Source organism: Festucalex cinctus, chromosome 13, assembly GCF_051991245.1.
Source record: "Festucalex cinctus isolate MCC-2025b chromosome 13, RoL_Fcin_1.0, whole genome shotgun sequence".
Taxonomy (NCBI): Eukaryota; Metazoa; Chordata; class Actinopteri; order Syngnathiformes; family Syngnathidae; genus Festucalex; species Festucalex cinctus.
In genome coordinates this window covers 19,466,537-19,482,305 of record NC_135423.1, presented here as the reverse complement: position 1 = coordinate 19,482,305, position 15,769 = coordinate 19,466,537, and the positions used below count along the sequence as shown (strand labels likewise).

General features: G+C 41.7%; 1 protein-coding gene across 2 annotated transcripts in view; it reads right to left on the bottom strand.

Moving 5' to 3' along the window:
• sphkap (SPHK1 interactor, AKAP domain containing) overlaps positions 1-15,769 on the bottom strand; it is a 105,615-nt gene that overhangs the window by 19,025 nt on the left and 70,821 nt on the right. For both annotated transcript variants that reach the window (XM_077540506.1, XM_077540505.1), the window contains 2 exons: positions 11,988-12,090; positions 4,515-4,625 (listed from right to left, as the gene is read on the bottom strand). In XM_077540506.1, the coding sequence (XP_077396632.1) occupies positions 4,515-4,625; positions 11,988-12,090 (214 nt within the window). The remainder of the gene's footprint in view (positions 1-4,514; positions 4,626-11,987; positions 12,091-15,769) is intronic.

Sequence of the window (15,769 nt, the reverse complement as noted above, 5' to 3'; positions counted from 1 at the left end):
AACGTTTGTATTAAGTATCAAATCACCCGTTGCATGCCCGTATCTGTGCTCATGAATGAGCAAGTGTACATTAGGCTTTAACTTTGTGGCTTATTTCGAGCTACTTAGTTGTTTTCAGCTTTTCCTCCTTGCTCGTAACCAGGTCCTTGTGGTCATTACATTGGCTACCCTTGTTTTAAACTAATTTAAATTAGTAGTAATTGGATTTTGATCTTTCTGCAATCTACATTTGTAGATTGTAGACACTCACACTAGGGTTGCCAACTTTCTCATCCCGAAATAAGGGACAGGTGCACGGCACGGTGTCATGGTGGTGTGAGCGTGATGTGTGAAATCAGTGTATATTCTGATTAGATTCGAAATACACAAAGTTTGTACATCCCCTTTAATCCATACTGCAGTCCATCATTATGTAACCTCATACAAAACCTCAAAGAAAGCACAATTTGCCTCTTTACCTAAAAAAAACAGGTGCAAAAAAAAAAAGAAATGCAAAAGAGGACCGTGACTCACCAAATTTACTTTTTTCCATGGCGACTTTTCTTTCTTTTCTTTCTTACAGGTTTATCCATTCTCTCTTCCTAACCGACAGGACAACACTACACATTATTATTATTGTTATTATTTTCTAGCCACTTACGCAGTAGGCTATAAGCCGCTACAACAAATGCACGTGACGATGCCTGATGCCTGTGATTGGCTGACAGGTGCCGTGCTTCATGACATTGCCGTTTTAGCTGACCTGAAGAGTGTGGTTTGCTGTGTTAAGCGCTGATTGCAAAACTTGCCAGCAGGCTAAATTCTCGCAGTATTTGTTCACACAGTAAATAGTATAAGAATACATCTTGTATTACTCCCGCTGATACGTTCGCAGCCGACGTATTAAGATCGGCGTATAGAGTGTAGGCGACATGAAACTGTGACGAAACCAGGAAGTGCCTCTCTCTCGCTCTAGTTGCCTCGCTTACCTTGCAAGATCTCCACATAACGTCACACCCAGCGACTCATTTTATTGGCTACGAGCAACTTCCTTGTCACTTGTCAACCTACGGGAGCAGCCGTGGTCCAAAAATGGCAAGGATGCCGTTTGCTGCATTTTGTGTAAGAATTGAGAATTATTTTACGGTACTTTTTGAGGTAGCAATTTAGCCCAAAAGACGGGGCGTCCCGGCTAATACGGGACTGTTGGCAACTCTCGTGCACACGGAGCTCCAATCTGCCAAAAACCTATTTTCCATAAAAGGGTATCCATGTGATATATCTCAGCTAATGCTCACAGGTTTGAAACACAAATTTGTGCATAAGAGCTTATTAGTAAAATAAGGCCCACTGTGCGTGCCACTTTGAACCCGCTTGCAATTATTCTTGTCAGTAATTGTTGTGCTTAAGTAAAATACATAATGCGCCCCCGTATATGTGTAATGCATACGTGATGAGACACATTAAAATATTAGATGAGTGTTGGAGTATCTTTAGCACAAGAATGTTTATCTTGACTGAAAGATTGTGTTTTTGGACGCCAGACGACTCAATTTCTTTGAAGATGCCAAGTGTCAGTTTATCCACACGGATTTCCGAATAGATCCATGCGCATTTTCAGAGAAAAAAAAAAGATAATTACACAACGGCAGTGGAAATTGCTCACAGCAGGATTTGCACAGATACACAGTGGTGGGTGTAGAATGGGGTCTTGGTGTTAGGAATGTTCTGTTCTCACATTTGAAGAAGTGCTAAATGTTTCGTCTTGTAAAAATGTATGGGATGGGATTGGAAGTGGTATGTTAGTTTGTCTTCCACAAAATAAATGTATTGCTCCCAAAATTTTGGATTTCGTCAAGTGGTATAGAAAATGGACGGGTATCTAATATTTAATAAAGAAACCCTAGCTTTTCATCTGCTCTTACTAGACTGGCTTGTTGATAACAAAACGCAGGGATTTAAGCAGGTCACAACCCAGCTTACACTGTAAGACTGTTTAGCATGAAGACAAACGGAGACAGAAGACTGAGGTTACAGGCAAAGATGAGCATGTTTAAAATAACAAGGTTTGTCTTCCTGTCGTAAGTCAACGCTCCAGCTGTGGCTGATGGCATATTTATTCTGCTCTCTGGACAGGGAAAGGAGACGTCACAATGTGGAGGAGACATGTTCTCCTTTAGCTTCCAAGCAGGAGGACAATGGACATGAGCAACGGACAGTTAGAATGGAAAATTCTGCCCACACCAAGAATCAAGGAAATTCAAAATTCACTTTTGTGTGCTACGTAATCAGCTGTCATGTCATAATAATTTGAGTCCATAATTTAGATGAAATGCAAGACAGGAGTTATTAGTTGACTTTCTATCTGGCAAAGAGAGAAAAAAACAGAAAAAAGTCCCTACGTCACTGTCAAAATTCTCATGTCAAATATTTCTGGGTTGAGATGAGTTTCAGTGCAGTAAAACATGAGTGACTGATTAAAGGTGACAACATCCTGTAGCCAGAGGCGGGTGAGGGGGAAAATAGAAGATTGGATTGAATTGTTTTCATATTTTATCAAGCTCATACTTCTTGATGTCCAGCGCTCACTATTTTTGGAAAAATATTTTTTTAATCACTAACAATATTGGAGAATTCATCTTCACGACTGAAACTTGAGTTAATCATTGTATCGTATCAAAATGGATTAAAAACAAATAACATCTAGTTGAATTTATACTGGGGGTGGGGTGCCACTAACTATATTTTATATACGTATACAGTGTTCCCTCACCATGACGCGGTTCACTTTTTGCAGCCTCGCAGTTTCAGATTTTTTTTTGTGCAATTTTGTATACATTTTTTTTTTACAGTAATGTACATATTTTATCAAATGTATAAAGTATTTTTTCAGCAACTGGTGACCTCATATTCTCCTCACAGTCTTATTTTTAGTGTTGTTCCGATACAGTTTTTTTGGCCCACGATGCCGATTCCGATACCCAGCTTTACAGTATCGGCCGATACCATACCGATACCTAAGGTTTTTTTTTGTTCCCTCAACATGAAAAAGCTGTCCTGCCATTGGTTCAGAGCATTCAAGAGCCAATAGGATATCTTAGCTCAATCAGTATGTAGTCACATGTCACAGATCAGTGAATGTCGTGCACAAGCAAGACACAAGATGCTGCATCCAAAATCCTATATTAGCGTTGGAATTAATGGTATCGGCATGTTACTTGTGAGTACTCATCGATACCACTGTTTTAATGCAGTATTGGGGCCTCTGCCGATACCAGTATCGGTATCGGAACAACACTACTTATTTTCATTGTGTTTGTTGTGTTTTTTTTTTTTTTTCATTGCGTGTTGTGTTACAGCTACAAATATTTTTGAATTGCTATAGAAATAGAGCTAAGTTGAGTTGGAGGCGACCAGTCATACTATTCTGCAGCTGGATATTAAGGTTTTAAATAATCACGAGTGATAGTGTTGGATTCAAACTTGCAGTAATGAAAGTAAATGCGATCAGTGCAAACACTGTAAACAGATCAAAAGCAAAATCACAGCCAGAAAAGCAATTGTTTTTTATCAATTCAAAAGCAATTGATCGCCTTGATCTATTATTAACAACAATCCTGCTGTGTCACTACAAAGAAAACAGTGCAATATATTTTTTATAATCAGACTACTGTTTAGGTGCCACACTCCAGTTCATTTCACAATCCATCTTTTCCATTTTCTTTGTGTTTCCCCCTCTGCTGTCTTTTTGTTCCTGTATGCAGTTCAGTTTGTGAGTGAAAAGCGATCGTTTCTCATCAATTGTCTGCCCCCGTTTGACTGATTGGCCTTGTGAAATGTGGAAAACCCAACAGAGAGTTAGCAATTTGTCACTTCAAATTCCGAGAGTGATGCTGCGGGAGTCCGGGAGGATGGCTTGCATCGACATTCAAGTGAAAAGGAATCAGTTAGAAATGAAACAAATGACCACAGACTGAGTAATTCAAAGCCACATATTAAGTTCACATTGCGATGAACCCAGATGTAAGCTCAGGCCTTATTTTTGAGAAAAGGAGGCGCGAATGAGATTTTTGGGCCAAAGGTCAGGCCCCAAAAGTGAGATAAAATGCAGTCTTATTATCAGGCTACCGCTGATGTGTGGGTCCTTTTTTTTTTATTGAGAGTACATCTCAAATCATGTTATGAGAGATGGCGGCCTTTCTCTCGGAACAGTTATACCTGCTACAAAGGGAATGAAATTGAGTCTTCTGTTAAAAAGGTCTTAAATACGGCACCATGTTGAGATATTAATGCATCTTATGAAACCTTTTTTTTGCTATTAAGGTTTGCAATTCAGATGTATTATTATTATTATTATTTTTTTTTTTTTTTTGCGCACAGTCAAACGAGTTGTTCCGAAAACATCACATCCTAGTTTCCACAATGAGAGTTCAAACGGTTGGCCCGAACTTGAGGATTCCAGACTGGAAGTGACAAGGTTCATCTATGTTGCCAGAAGGGTGCACATGTTTCATCATGCACAGTCTGCTACTCACCATGGCGCAGCTGCCCTCGGTGTTGTCGTCCAGCAGGCCCAGTCTGCACAGAGCTTTGTCATTCCTCAGCCAATAGTCTGACGAGTCCAGCACGCTGTTACTGCACAAAACCTGCGACACAATGCGGGACAAACACGCACTCATGTGCAAGCGCAATTTCAGAATCGCCGTTTTCAACAGTATCCTCAAGAGGTTAATGGGATCAATTGACCTTTTGAAAGGATATTTGCTTCTCCAGAGGCCACAATCAATAACCTTTCAGCTATACAGATGCACATTGCACAGTGCACATTGTGTATATATAATTGGAAAAGTTACCGGTATTATCATGAGGGACACATGTTAATGAAGTCTTGACAAAAGTCTCTCTTTCTCACTATCTACTATTTCAAAAAGAAATGTTGTTGTTTACACTTTTAAGAAGCACATAGTGGCAACATTTGTTTCCAAGCGGGGGTCATCAACCTTTTTAAAACTGACAGCTACTTCTTGGGTACTGAAGGGCTCACAGTTTGATACACAATTTTGAAATAATACATCCGCTTTGCACCGGCTAGCTTTCTTCTCAAACAATATAGCATGGTGGTCACGCACCATTATAATCACCTTTGAAACATACATTACTAGATTATTTTTTGCGATTGGCTGGCAACCAGTCCAGGGTGTCCCCTGCCTACTGCCCAGAGCCAGCTGAGATAGGCGCCAGCACCCCCCACGACCCTTGTGAGGAATAAGCGGTCAAGAAAATTGATGAATAGATTATTTTTTTCCTTCAATATAGTTATTTACAGATTTACAGCTGTGCAAGTGTGATTTAAAAAAAAAAAGAATGCTAAGGAATGGTAAACCGTGTTTAGTTTTTTTTTTTTTTCACCCAAAACACTACAATGCGTCTCACGGTTAAGCTATTTTTAGAACGGGCCTGTACAAATGTGCTTTGTGCCATTGGAAAGCCAGATAAAGCTTACTGGTAAATGACACTTTTTTTCCTCTTCTTCTTTTCAAATACCCCAAAAATTAGAATCCATCTCATGGTTGAGCTATTTTTAGAACAGGCCTGTTCAAATTTGCTTTGTACTATTTGAGACAAATAAAAGGCAAACAAAATGTAAGTTATGTGGTATTTTATATAGTCTTCTATTGGCATTGCTTTTTCATTTCTGAAAAAAGGTTCCCACATAAAATGTATGTAATCTTGATCTAAACAGGCATATCCAATGCTATAAATTCATAGTTGAAAAGAATTCTGTATAGGCTATGCTACCTTAGGTAGTAAGATCTTTTAAAATAGTGGGAAAAAAAATTGTGGATACTCCAAGTCAGGAACCTAGTTGCTGCTAGTGGGCTCGAGCACACCACACTATACGACACTATACTCACTAACTCCTTAAGATTTATTTCTAGTGGGCACTAAGCATCAACACTTGGTGTTACTGTATGCTAATTAGTCAATTTTCTTGACGCCGTCCCCCGTGGTCGGGCGGGGGTAGCTCTGCCCCCAACCCCCCCCCCGTTGTCTGCTCGGTAGCGGTTGCGCCTTGGCCGCTCCCTGGGCCCCCTGTGGGGTGCGGTGTTGGGGTGCTTTCCCTGGTGCCCGGGGCGGTGCCGTCCCGGCGCGGTCCGCTGCTCCGTGCCCGGCGGCGCGGTTCGGGGCGGGTGGGCCTCTGGTGTGCCCCGTGGTCCCCCCCCCCCCCCCCCGTCGCCTCTCCCTCCTCGCCTCCCCACGCCCATCCTCCTCTGCCTCCCGGTCCCTTTTCCCTTGTCGCCCCCCCCCCCCTTTCCTGCCCTGCAGCCGCCCTTTCGCCTTCCTGTCGTCTCCTCCCCGCTTCCCCCTCCCCCATTCCCTGTCTGTCCCCCGCCCCCTCCCCCTCCCTCTCCCTGGGCCTGGGGCTCCCTCCCGGGCGTCGGGCTCCGGGGGCCGGGCGGGGATTTGAGTCCTGCCCCACTCCAGTAGAACTCCTGGCGCCCCGGGCGGGCTCCGGTGGCCGGTGGGCTGTCCAGTAGCCCTGCTGCGCTGGCCCTGTCCGCCTATCGTGGTGCCAGATGGGTGGGGTATATATATACACATATATATATATATATATATATTCATTTTTTGGGGGGTGATGCGGGTGTATCGGAGTAGGGGAAATTTTTTCCCTCTGCTCCGACTCACCTGCTCCCAATTTTAATGCACCACACGCACACACTTGTATATACACTGGGTGGGGCCACATTCACGGTGTAAGGGTAGAGCTCGCCAGTTGGCGAGCTGGCGGACTCAGTAACAGGGTTACCCCGGGTTTTCACCGGATGCGGTTGCGGTGCGGTTGCGGTGCGGTGCGTCTTGACTGCGTGCTCCGGACGGGTCAATTTTTTTGTCAATCCACACCGGCTCCGCACAGCTGCGGTCCGGCAGCTCCGTCGCCGCCCACTTCCCAACGTGTCTCGCGGGACCGCGCGCGCGCAATCATGTGGCATTTCACAACGAGAGGTGGACTTCTTTTGATTTAACCTTTTCTTCTTCTTCTGCTATGAGATTCCATGCAGCATCCTTTTTTTGGTTGTCCTTGTAAAGTATATTAATAACGAGAGTCGGGTCAGTCCACTCTTTATTTCTGTCTTCCGCGTCCGGCTGCCGCTCAGTACAGCAAGCGAGACGGGCACAACAAGCAATCACGAACATCAAACTCACAATACATTACAGTCCTTATAAAAAGGATGTGCGGTGTCATATATTATTTTGTGGTTTTCCACCTCCAATATAAACCTCTCCTCGTCCATGTTCGCTGGTGTCTAAACCGTGAATGAGCACATGGCCCGGCGACGCCCACGTCACGTTTTGCTGAAAAACTTGCGAAATAGGAGCTGGCGAGTGTTTTATTCTGAAAGGTAACCGGAAATTTATTTTGAAACTGCCTCGGTCTTCCTGTCCCGCTCGATGTGTTTTGTGCTAGCTTGCCATTTGCCGGAGGCCTACCGCTGCGGCGTCCGGCAAAAATAGAAAATAGGTCTATCCTTGCGGAAGGCTTGCGGCACGCCGCAGGCCTTCCGCAGTCGACACGCAACGCACCCGCAAGCGGTGTAAACTGCACCATTCGAATGAATGGAATCTAATTGCTTGCGTCGCCGGACCGCACCGCAACCGCACCGCAACCGGTGAAAACCCGGGGTTAGGTGTCACTAGTACGCTGGCGTGACGACCGGGGCCTCTTCCCACCGGGCTCGGTGTTCTGGTGTTCCACGGTGCTCGCTTTGCTGGACCGCGGTTGACGGCTTCTTTCTTTGGTGGTGGTCCTTATGCATGCCAGATCCATCGCACCAGCATCTACTGAAACTCAAACAGAAGTTGCCTCTCCCTCCCACAGCCCCTTGAATCAGTGGGTGCTGGTGTCTGTGGATCTCACTTTGCTTTATCTATCCTTCCCTCTTTCCTCTCTTTAGTTTTTCCTCTGGTCACTTGAGATCTCAATTTATTGGAAGTTTGAGGTTTCTGGGGTTGGCATAAGACTCTGGTTTTGTAACCACGCAGGAGGGGTTTGGTTGGTGCTGGATTTCACTTTGATGGATTGGATGTACTGGCTTCTATGGATCTCACTCTGCCTTATCGATCCTTCCCTCCTTCCTCTCTTTAGTTTTTCCTCTGGTCTCTTGAGATCTCGCTAAATTTGCTGGAATTTAGAGGCTTCCGGGGTTGGCGTAAGACTTTGATTTTGTAATCATGGGGAAGGCAGGAAGTGTTTGGTCGGTGCTGGATTTCACTTTGATTTATCTTTCTTTTCTCTTTATTTTTTCTGACCTTTTCTCTGGTCTCCTGACCATTTGAACCTCACGACTCTGGCAAGATTCTGAAGTACCTGGTTAAGGCGAAGGGTAATGGGATATTTATAAGGTTTTAGGTGAATTAATGAGTATAAATTTATACGTATTTGCACGCACACGCACGCACGCAAACGCACACACGCAAACGCACGCAAACGTACGCACACATACACACACACAAAAAAAAAAAAAAAGAGCAATGATGATAAGTCGTTGAATCGGTAAGACTACCGAATGAACAATTCTGAGCTCTTTTTTAAGAAAGAAAAAAAAAATAAAATAAAAAGATTGTGGATACTCCAAATTGTTTGATAACATCATGGACATGAAAACTTATACCGGTACATGTATAAAACAGTGACTACGTTCACATTAAGTCAATATTTGGCTTAAGGTCAAAATTCCGGTTTCTGAAACATTCAGGGTAACCCGTTTACATGCATAAGTGAACAGAGTTACTCCCGTATACATGGTGTTTGCATTCAATTAAAAAAAACTGAAAACATGTGAGCCGTGATTGGTCGTTACCTGAGTTCTGAGCACCTGTGATGTCATTTTCAGTCAATAGCAAGTGGCAAAATTAAGTGGAAACAAATTAATGAAGTTATCAAATTAATTACAGACAAAATATTAACCTTTTATTGCTGAAAATGTCAAAATGAGTTAAGTATCCTTTTAAAAAACTGAATAAGAGCATATTCAGTTTTTGTTTTTTTTGCATAGTCTTTCAAAACCAAATATTGGTAATATTCGAGTTTTAAAAGGGTTCTTGACTGCATGTAAACATAGCTGATGACAATGGTGAATAGCTTTTATTCAAATGCTACTTCATTCATATTGTGCTTTTCCACCTTACGGGCCCTCAACATGCTTTACATTCAACTACTCATTCACCTACTGATGACGTAGCATCAGGAGCAACTTGGGGGGGTTCAGTAACTTCCTCAAGGATACTTTGACATGGTCACAATGGCATTGGATTGAACACACAACCTCTGGGTTGTGAGACAACCACTTTGCTACTGAACAATGCCACCGTATGCCCAGCATGGTTTCCTTAATCAAAAGCCAGAAGATATGACATGATCATGCTTTTATAGATGAACCACATGGGTTGAGTAAATTATAAACGACAAGACAAATATCCAATAACAAGCATTTGCCTGGCGGCACGGTGAATGACTGGTTAGCACGTCGCCTCCCAGTTCTGAGGACTCCGGTTCGAGTCCAGGCTTCGGCCATTCCTGGGTGGAGTTTGCATGTTCTCCCCGTGCCTGCGTGGGTCTTCTCCGGGTACTCCGGTCTCCTCCCACATTCCAAAGACATGCATGGCAGGTTAATTGGGCGCTCTGAATTGTCCCTAGGTGTGCTTGTGAGTGTGGATGGTTGTTCGTCTCTGTGTGCCCTGCGATTGGCTGGCAACTAGTCCAGGGTGTCCCCCGCCTACTGCCCAGAGCCAGCTGAGATAGGCGCCAGCACCCCCCGCGACCCTTGTGAGGAATAAGCGGTCAAGAAAATGGATGGATGGATGAAGCATTTGCCTGTTACATAACACAAGTGATCCACTTGTTTTTCTTTCACAGACACAATAAATACGTTTCCGAGGTTTAAGCTTGCCATCGCTTGATAGTTGAGACCCAAATGGCCACATACAGGTACATGCAATCAGTGTTTTGCAACACCACCTAATACTATCTATAAATCCACAGGATGAACCAGATAAGCATGCAGTCACCAAAATGCACCGAGCAAGTGTCTCTGTGTTCACTTCTCCGTGTCAAAGCAACACCTTGGCTCAGCTCCGCAGGCTTCGGCGCATGATTGCATCATCACAACACATCTGGTTTTGGCCGTGTTGTTTTGGTGAGTTGAAGTCTTTCAGACCAAACCCGAAAAATTACTTTTGGGCAATTTGTGGCTGAAAAACTTTGGTGGTCAAATTTTCAGTGCATGCCTACTTTTGAACTGTATAATCAGTGGTGACTGCATTTGAGACAAGGGTGGCAGGGTGCTTTCTCTCTAATATGGATTTGAAGTATTATTTCATCATTATGAAATGCACATGTGTAGTCAAATGCTTTTTTTGGAAGATCTTGTAGTCTTCTTTTTTTGTTTCAAAATATTCGGTGAGATTTATTACATTGCTGTCCAGGTATATAGCCCATCAAGTGCCCCCCCCCCCATTTAAAAAGGTCCCTGAAAATATGATGTACACTTTGCTTGCTCTGACTATGTATTTTTAGCGACTATGAGATGCCATGCCCCCTTATGATTGCACCCTCAGGAGCGGACCATCTGTGCAGACCCTTAGCCAGGTAATAGTGACATTTATTGGGCTGCTCTCAATGAAGGGAACTACATATTAAAAGCATGCTGCCACAACAACTCATCAGAACCTGCAGCCCAATAACGAGACAGTGCCTCGCTGTCTTCACAGAACATTCCGGAGGAAGGCAGTTAAGATCGTGAGTTACAGGCAAATGGGCACAGCGAGTGTGAGTAAGGCACAACTAAACCAACACACACTTGAAAAGGGCATTCAATTTAGCGTTCAGCCCAGTTCAATGATCGGTTCGAGTTCTCCTTTCTCACTGAAAGAGGGAGACAATAAATCTACTGGGTTGACCTGAAGGTGTGATAGTTGCTCTTATTGCGCTACCCGAAGGTGTCACACATTCCGGAACAAATGAAGAGGTGCCCGCAAGCAGACCAACTGGCACAACACTGGTACACATTTCAAGAAGAACCCCTATACCAGTGGTATCCAAACTACGGCCCGGGGGCCATTTGTGGCCCGGCATCCATTTTTTTGTGGACTGCGACATATGCTAAAAATGGCATTTAACTCAGTTCAAATAAAATAAAAACATTTGGAAATGGTCCAAGTAAGAAAGGGGGGCGTCGAAAAAAACAGGTGCTATTATTTTAGTTAACTAAAACTAACGAAATAACTAAAACTAAAATTCAAAAAAAGAGTTTCGTTAACTAAATAAAATAAAAATAAAAATGCTTTAAAAAAAAATGAAAACTAACTGAAATTACATTTTATGTTTACAAAACTAAATAAAACAATAATTATAGCAAAAATGTCCTTCGTTTTAGTCTTTGGTGTGATTTTTTGTAGATTTATTTTGATATAAACCGGAATAATGACGTTTGAAAGTATGTCACATAGAAGTGACGTCATCTAGCAGCAGCCATTAGAAAAGCACCAAAAGATGACATCGCTCCCATGGTGTTTTTTAAATATTGCGCACAAGTAATACACATTTAAATAAAAAAAAATAAAAATAAAAATAATAATAATAATAATAATAATAAAACGAACTAAAACTAAGCATTTATTAAAGAACTAAAACTAATAAAAGCTAACAGAACCACCCTGAAAACTCAAACAAAATAAAAACTAAAATGAAAAATTCCAAAACTATAATAACCCTACTGCCATATTACAAATAAAATGTTTTATATACTGTAGTATTTTTCTAAATATGCAAATTACAAATAAATTATTTGTACAATTTTTAGGACTAAACACAATTTCTCTTCATAATATTATGTGGCCCTTGCATCCTTCTGAGTTTCTGTATGTGGCCCTCAAATGAAAAAGTTTGGACACCCCTGCCCTATACTGTATATTATTTCCTCCATGACACGGCTTTTTCTTCTTACCTTCTTACAAGCACTGATGGTAGAGGCCACTGTGCTCTCTGTGCTGCCTCCGTCGACCTCCGCAGACTCAGAGTCTTCAAACACGGCAGATGATTGGAAGTTACTGGAAGACAAAATAAAGGACACTCTATGTCAGAGCAAATTCTTGTCAAATGTTCAACACCTTGCTTTTGAGGCGTCTTGGATCACAAAGACAGGTTTCAGTCTGGCGCTGACTTGAGCAGCAAACTGCCACTTGAGTTTAAACTCAAATTCCTCAAGGCGGGAAGTGCAACGAGGAGGACTAATTGTGGACGCGCAGGTCTCCAGTAAAGGCGTCTATGCTGGCCACTTCCTATGAGGAATTTGAAAATGAGCTGACACCTTCAGCCCCACTAAAAGAGAATCTGATTGTTGTTACTTTGCTTTAATGAACCAAGTGTAGCGGTGCATCGGTTTCAGATTTTGGTGTACGATTATAGTCTGAGAAAAAAAAAACAACAACTCAGTTTTACGGTTATTCTTGGAGACATTAAAAAAAAATTAAAAATCACATCAGCGTTCTTTGAAAATGTATATTTTTTTAACAACAATAAATAACTGAAGAAAAAAAAAGTTGCTCCCTTTTAAAACATACAGCAGATTAGACATAGACATATGCTGATAAAATAGCAAGTGGACGGTATGTATATGTAGTGTACCATCTCTTTCTTTCATCAAAAAAAACAAAAACAAAAAAAACAAAAAAAAAACATCTCCTTTCATCTTTCAATTTCTTCCCATTTCAATCACACTTACAGGTGATATGTTCATCCACAGCCTTTAAAATGTCGATTTGTGCAGTTTACCGCCACACATGCCGCGATACATTTCTTGGGAGTACCAAGATGGCAGCTTCAAAAGTCTCGGCCTATGGCCTATCCAGCGCGCAGCTGTGAATTGGGAAACTGTTGTAAACGGAAATAACCGGTGTTGCTGAACAGCTGCGGTTAGATAATCCTGACGTTTAAAAACCACGGTTCATCGTAAAACCGGTTAATTGCTGCATTCCTAACCAAGTGCCAACAAACTTGCATGATGATGATACCGTTTTCAACAGGTGAGTGATAATGAGTCACTTCAAACGTGATTGATTGCAGGTCAAAACCTGGTGGATAATTAGCAATTAAACTGTGATTTATCCTGTTATCAATCCAATCGGGATTGCTGATTCAAAACTTAAAAATAATAAACCAACTCACACCATTAATTGAAAGTTTTAGCAGTTTTGAAACCTTGAAACAGGTAATCGCCCCATGCCAAGTCTAAAAACGTGAGTGCAAGGAACTGTCAATAAAGCAGCATTCATTTTATTTTCACTTGTGGAAGGAGTACAGTACTTCATCAACAACAAATGGCACTTTTTAATTACAGTGAACCTCCGTTTATTGATAGTTTTACCCCACCCACATGCTTTAAACACATTTACACACCCCAAACTTATTTTAGCGCAAAAAAAAGCAAGCATATAAAGTTTAGAAAATACTGTACATATCTTTGTACATGCCTGTGCCTTTAAGAGGCAGGACCTGTTGGGGTTGGCATGTGATGACGGTGAGTCTGCATGCGAGTGTCGAGTGTGGGAGCTGTGGTCGACAGCAGCTCTTGCATGATTGCTCTCATTGTCTTGTGCTTTACTCTTCTCGTGGTATTTCATAAACAGCTGAAAATTGCCATATTCAGAGGACAAACATCCCATGTTTGCCAGTGTGCCAGTGTGTACATACTAGTATGTGTACTGTATTTTTCGGATTATAAGTCGCAGTTTTTTTTCATAGTTTGGCTGGGGGTGCGACTTATACTCACTCTGGTGTGACTTGTGTGTGAAATTAACACATTATTATATCATTTCACATGTTATTTTCACACAAAGTCACAAGAGGGCGCTCTAGGCCCGTGTTGATAAGTTAAACACTGCCGGTAGAAGAGCATCGTCTACCTCCCGAGTTGGGGGAGTTGTTTAAAAGTGACACCGAGGATGAAGATTTCATTGGATTTAGTGATTTGGAGTGAAACTGATAGTTTGGTAAACTTGTTAGCATGTTCTTTATGCTAGAGTTATATGAATAACTTGTAGTGATGGGAACATAATTCACCCACGGAACGTTGGGACGTATGGGAGAGTTCCGGGTGGGAAGGTTTTGTTATGTGGAAAAGGGGAGTTAGCCTGTTAGCTTCTAGCTGAGTGGGGAGTTGCTGTTAAGACCTCAGAAGCTGATGTCAATAAAACGCCAGCCTTTGGCTCCGTGCTTCAACACTCCGCCACTCCGTTACGTCGTTACTGACATTACCAGGCATGTCAGTCATGTAACGTTATTATACCGTACACTTATTCAGCCTGTTGTTCTCTCTTTTATTTTTATTTTAAATTGCCTTTCAAGATGACATGTATGTTTTTGGTGTTGGATTTTACCAAATAAATTTCCCCCCAAAATGCGACTTATACTCCAGTGCGACTTATATATGTTTTTTCCTTCTTAATTATGCATTTTTTGGCTGGTTCGATTTATAATCCGGAGCGACGTATAATCCGAAAAATACGGTCCTCAATTCTTGAGTAGCAACAGCGATACCTACCTCTAGCACTCTTAAATACTTAAGCCCTACACAGTATATCGCGATATAGCATTTCCCCTTAAAATTGCATGAAATTAATGGGATTTGTTTCTTTTTTTTTTCTCTCCATTATATGTTCTATAATAACACTGGCTTTATGTTCACTTTGTCAGATGAAAATTGCGACTCTGACAACTCGTGTGTGGAAAAAAATGAAATGTGTGGATATCACTTGACACCACTCAACTTGAAAATGAAACAATCAGTTTGTAGTACTTTCTCTGTTAAAAGGCAGCTTTATAACAGCAGAACAACCAAAGCTTGTTTGCAATGGCACTGACATGGAGCAATTTCAGCAAAAAATAAGATAGTGGTGCCAAGGGAAAAGAGAGCAGCTGTCTTTGTGTAACTCCCATATTTCAAATCCATTTATAAGCTTGTCTCTTTAAAAGCCTGAGGATCACCAACCGTTTATTTGATCTTAATGAATATTGCCCAGAGTAAACAATGGTGTCAGGGGAGTGTGAGTAATCTGGGAATGAAGGGACAAGACGATGTACGGGAGATAAGTGGATGTGATGGGCTCTTAAGTGCCATCTCTAAGGTGCACATCAAAACACCTGACAGCAAGCGTGCACAATTTTTCCCAGATTGCTGCTGGTAATCTGTAACGATGCCAAAGACACATTCACTTGTCTGCTATTGATACTTTACACATTGTTGTAGGGACAGTTTGTTTCTATTCTGTGTTTTAGCTAAAACAGAACATTGATTTTATTTTCATATTAATCTGATTTTGGTGGTTGGGCGTAATTTCGTTACTTCTTTCCGACTTCTGACGAGTGACGACAAAAGATTGTGGGTCAGTTTTGTTAGTTTCTATGGGTTTAGTTTGCATTGAGTCGTGTGAACTTTGTCTGGTAACGTCGATAAATTTGACGTAAAAAAATAATAAAAATAAAATAAAATCCCGAAATCCAATTGAGTTTTCAACAATTATATTTAATTTTCAAAGTTTTATATTGGATAGACTTGGAATTATATGGATCAAATTTGTGTAATAATTCAATCTATGTGCTTATTTAGTAAATGTGGAGAAACACAGTTGAACTTTATTTCAAGGTCAGTACACAAACACGGGAAAACAACTTAGTGAGACCGCTGAAATTGTATTTCTTTAACTGAACCAGCCACACTGCATGTTTTCT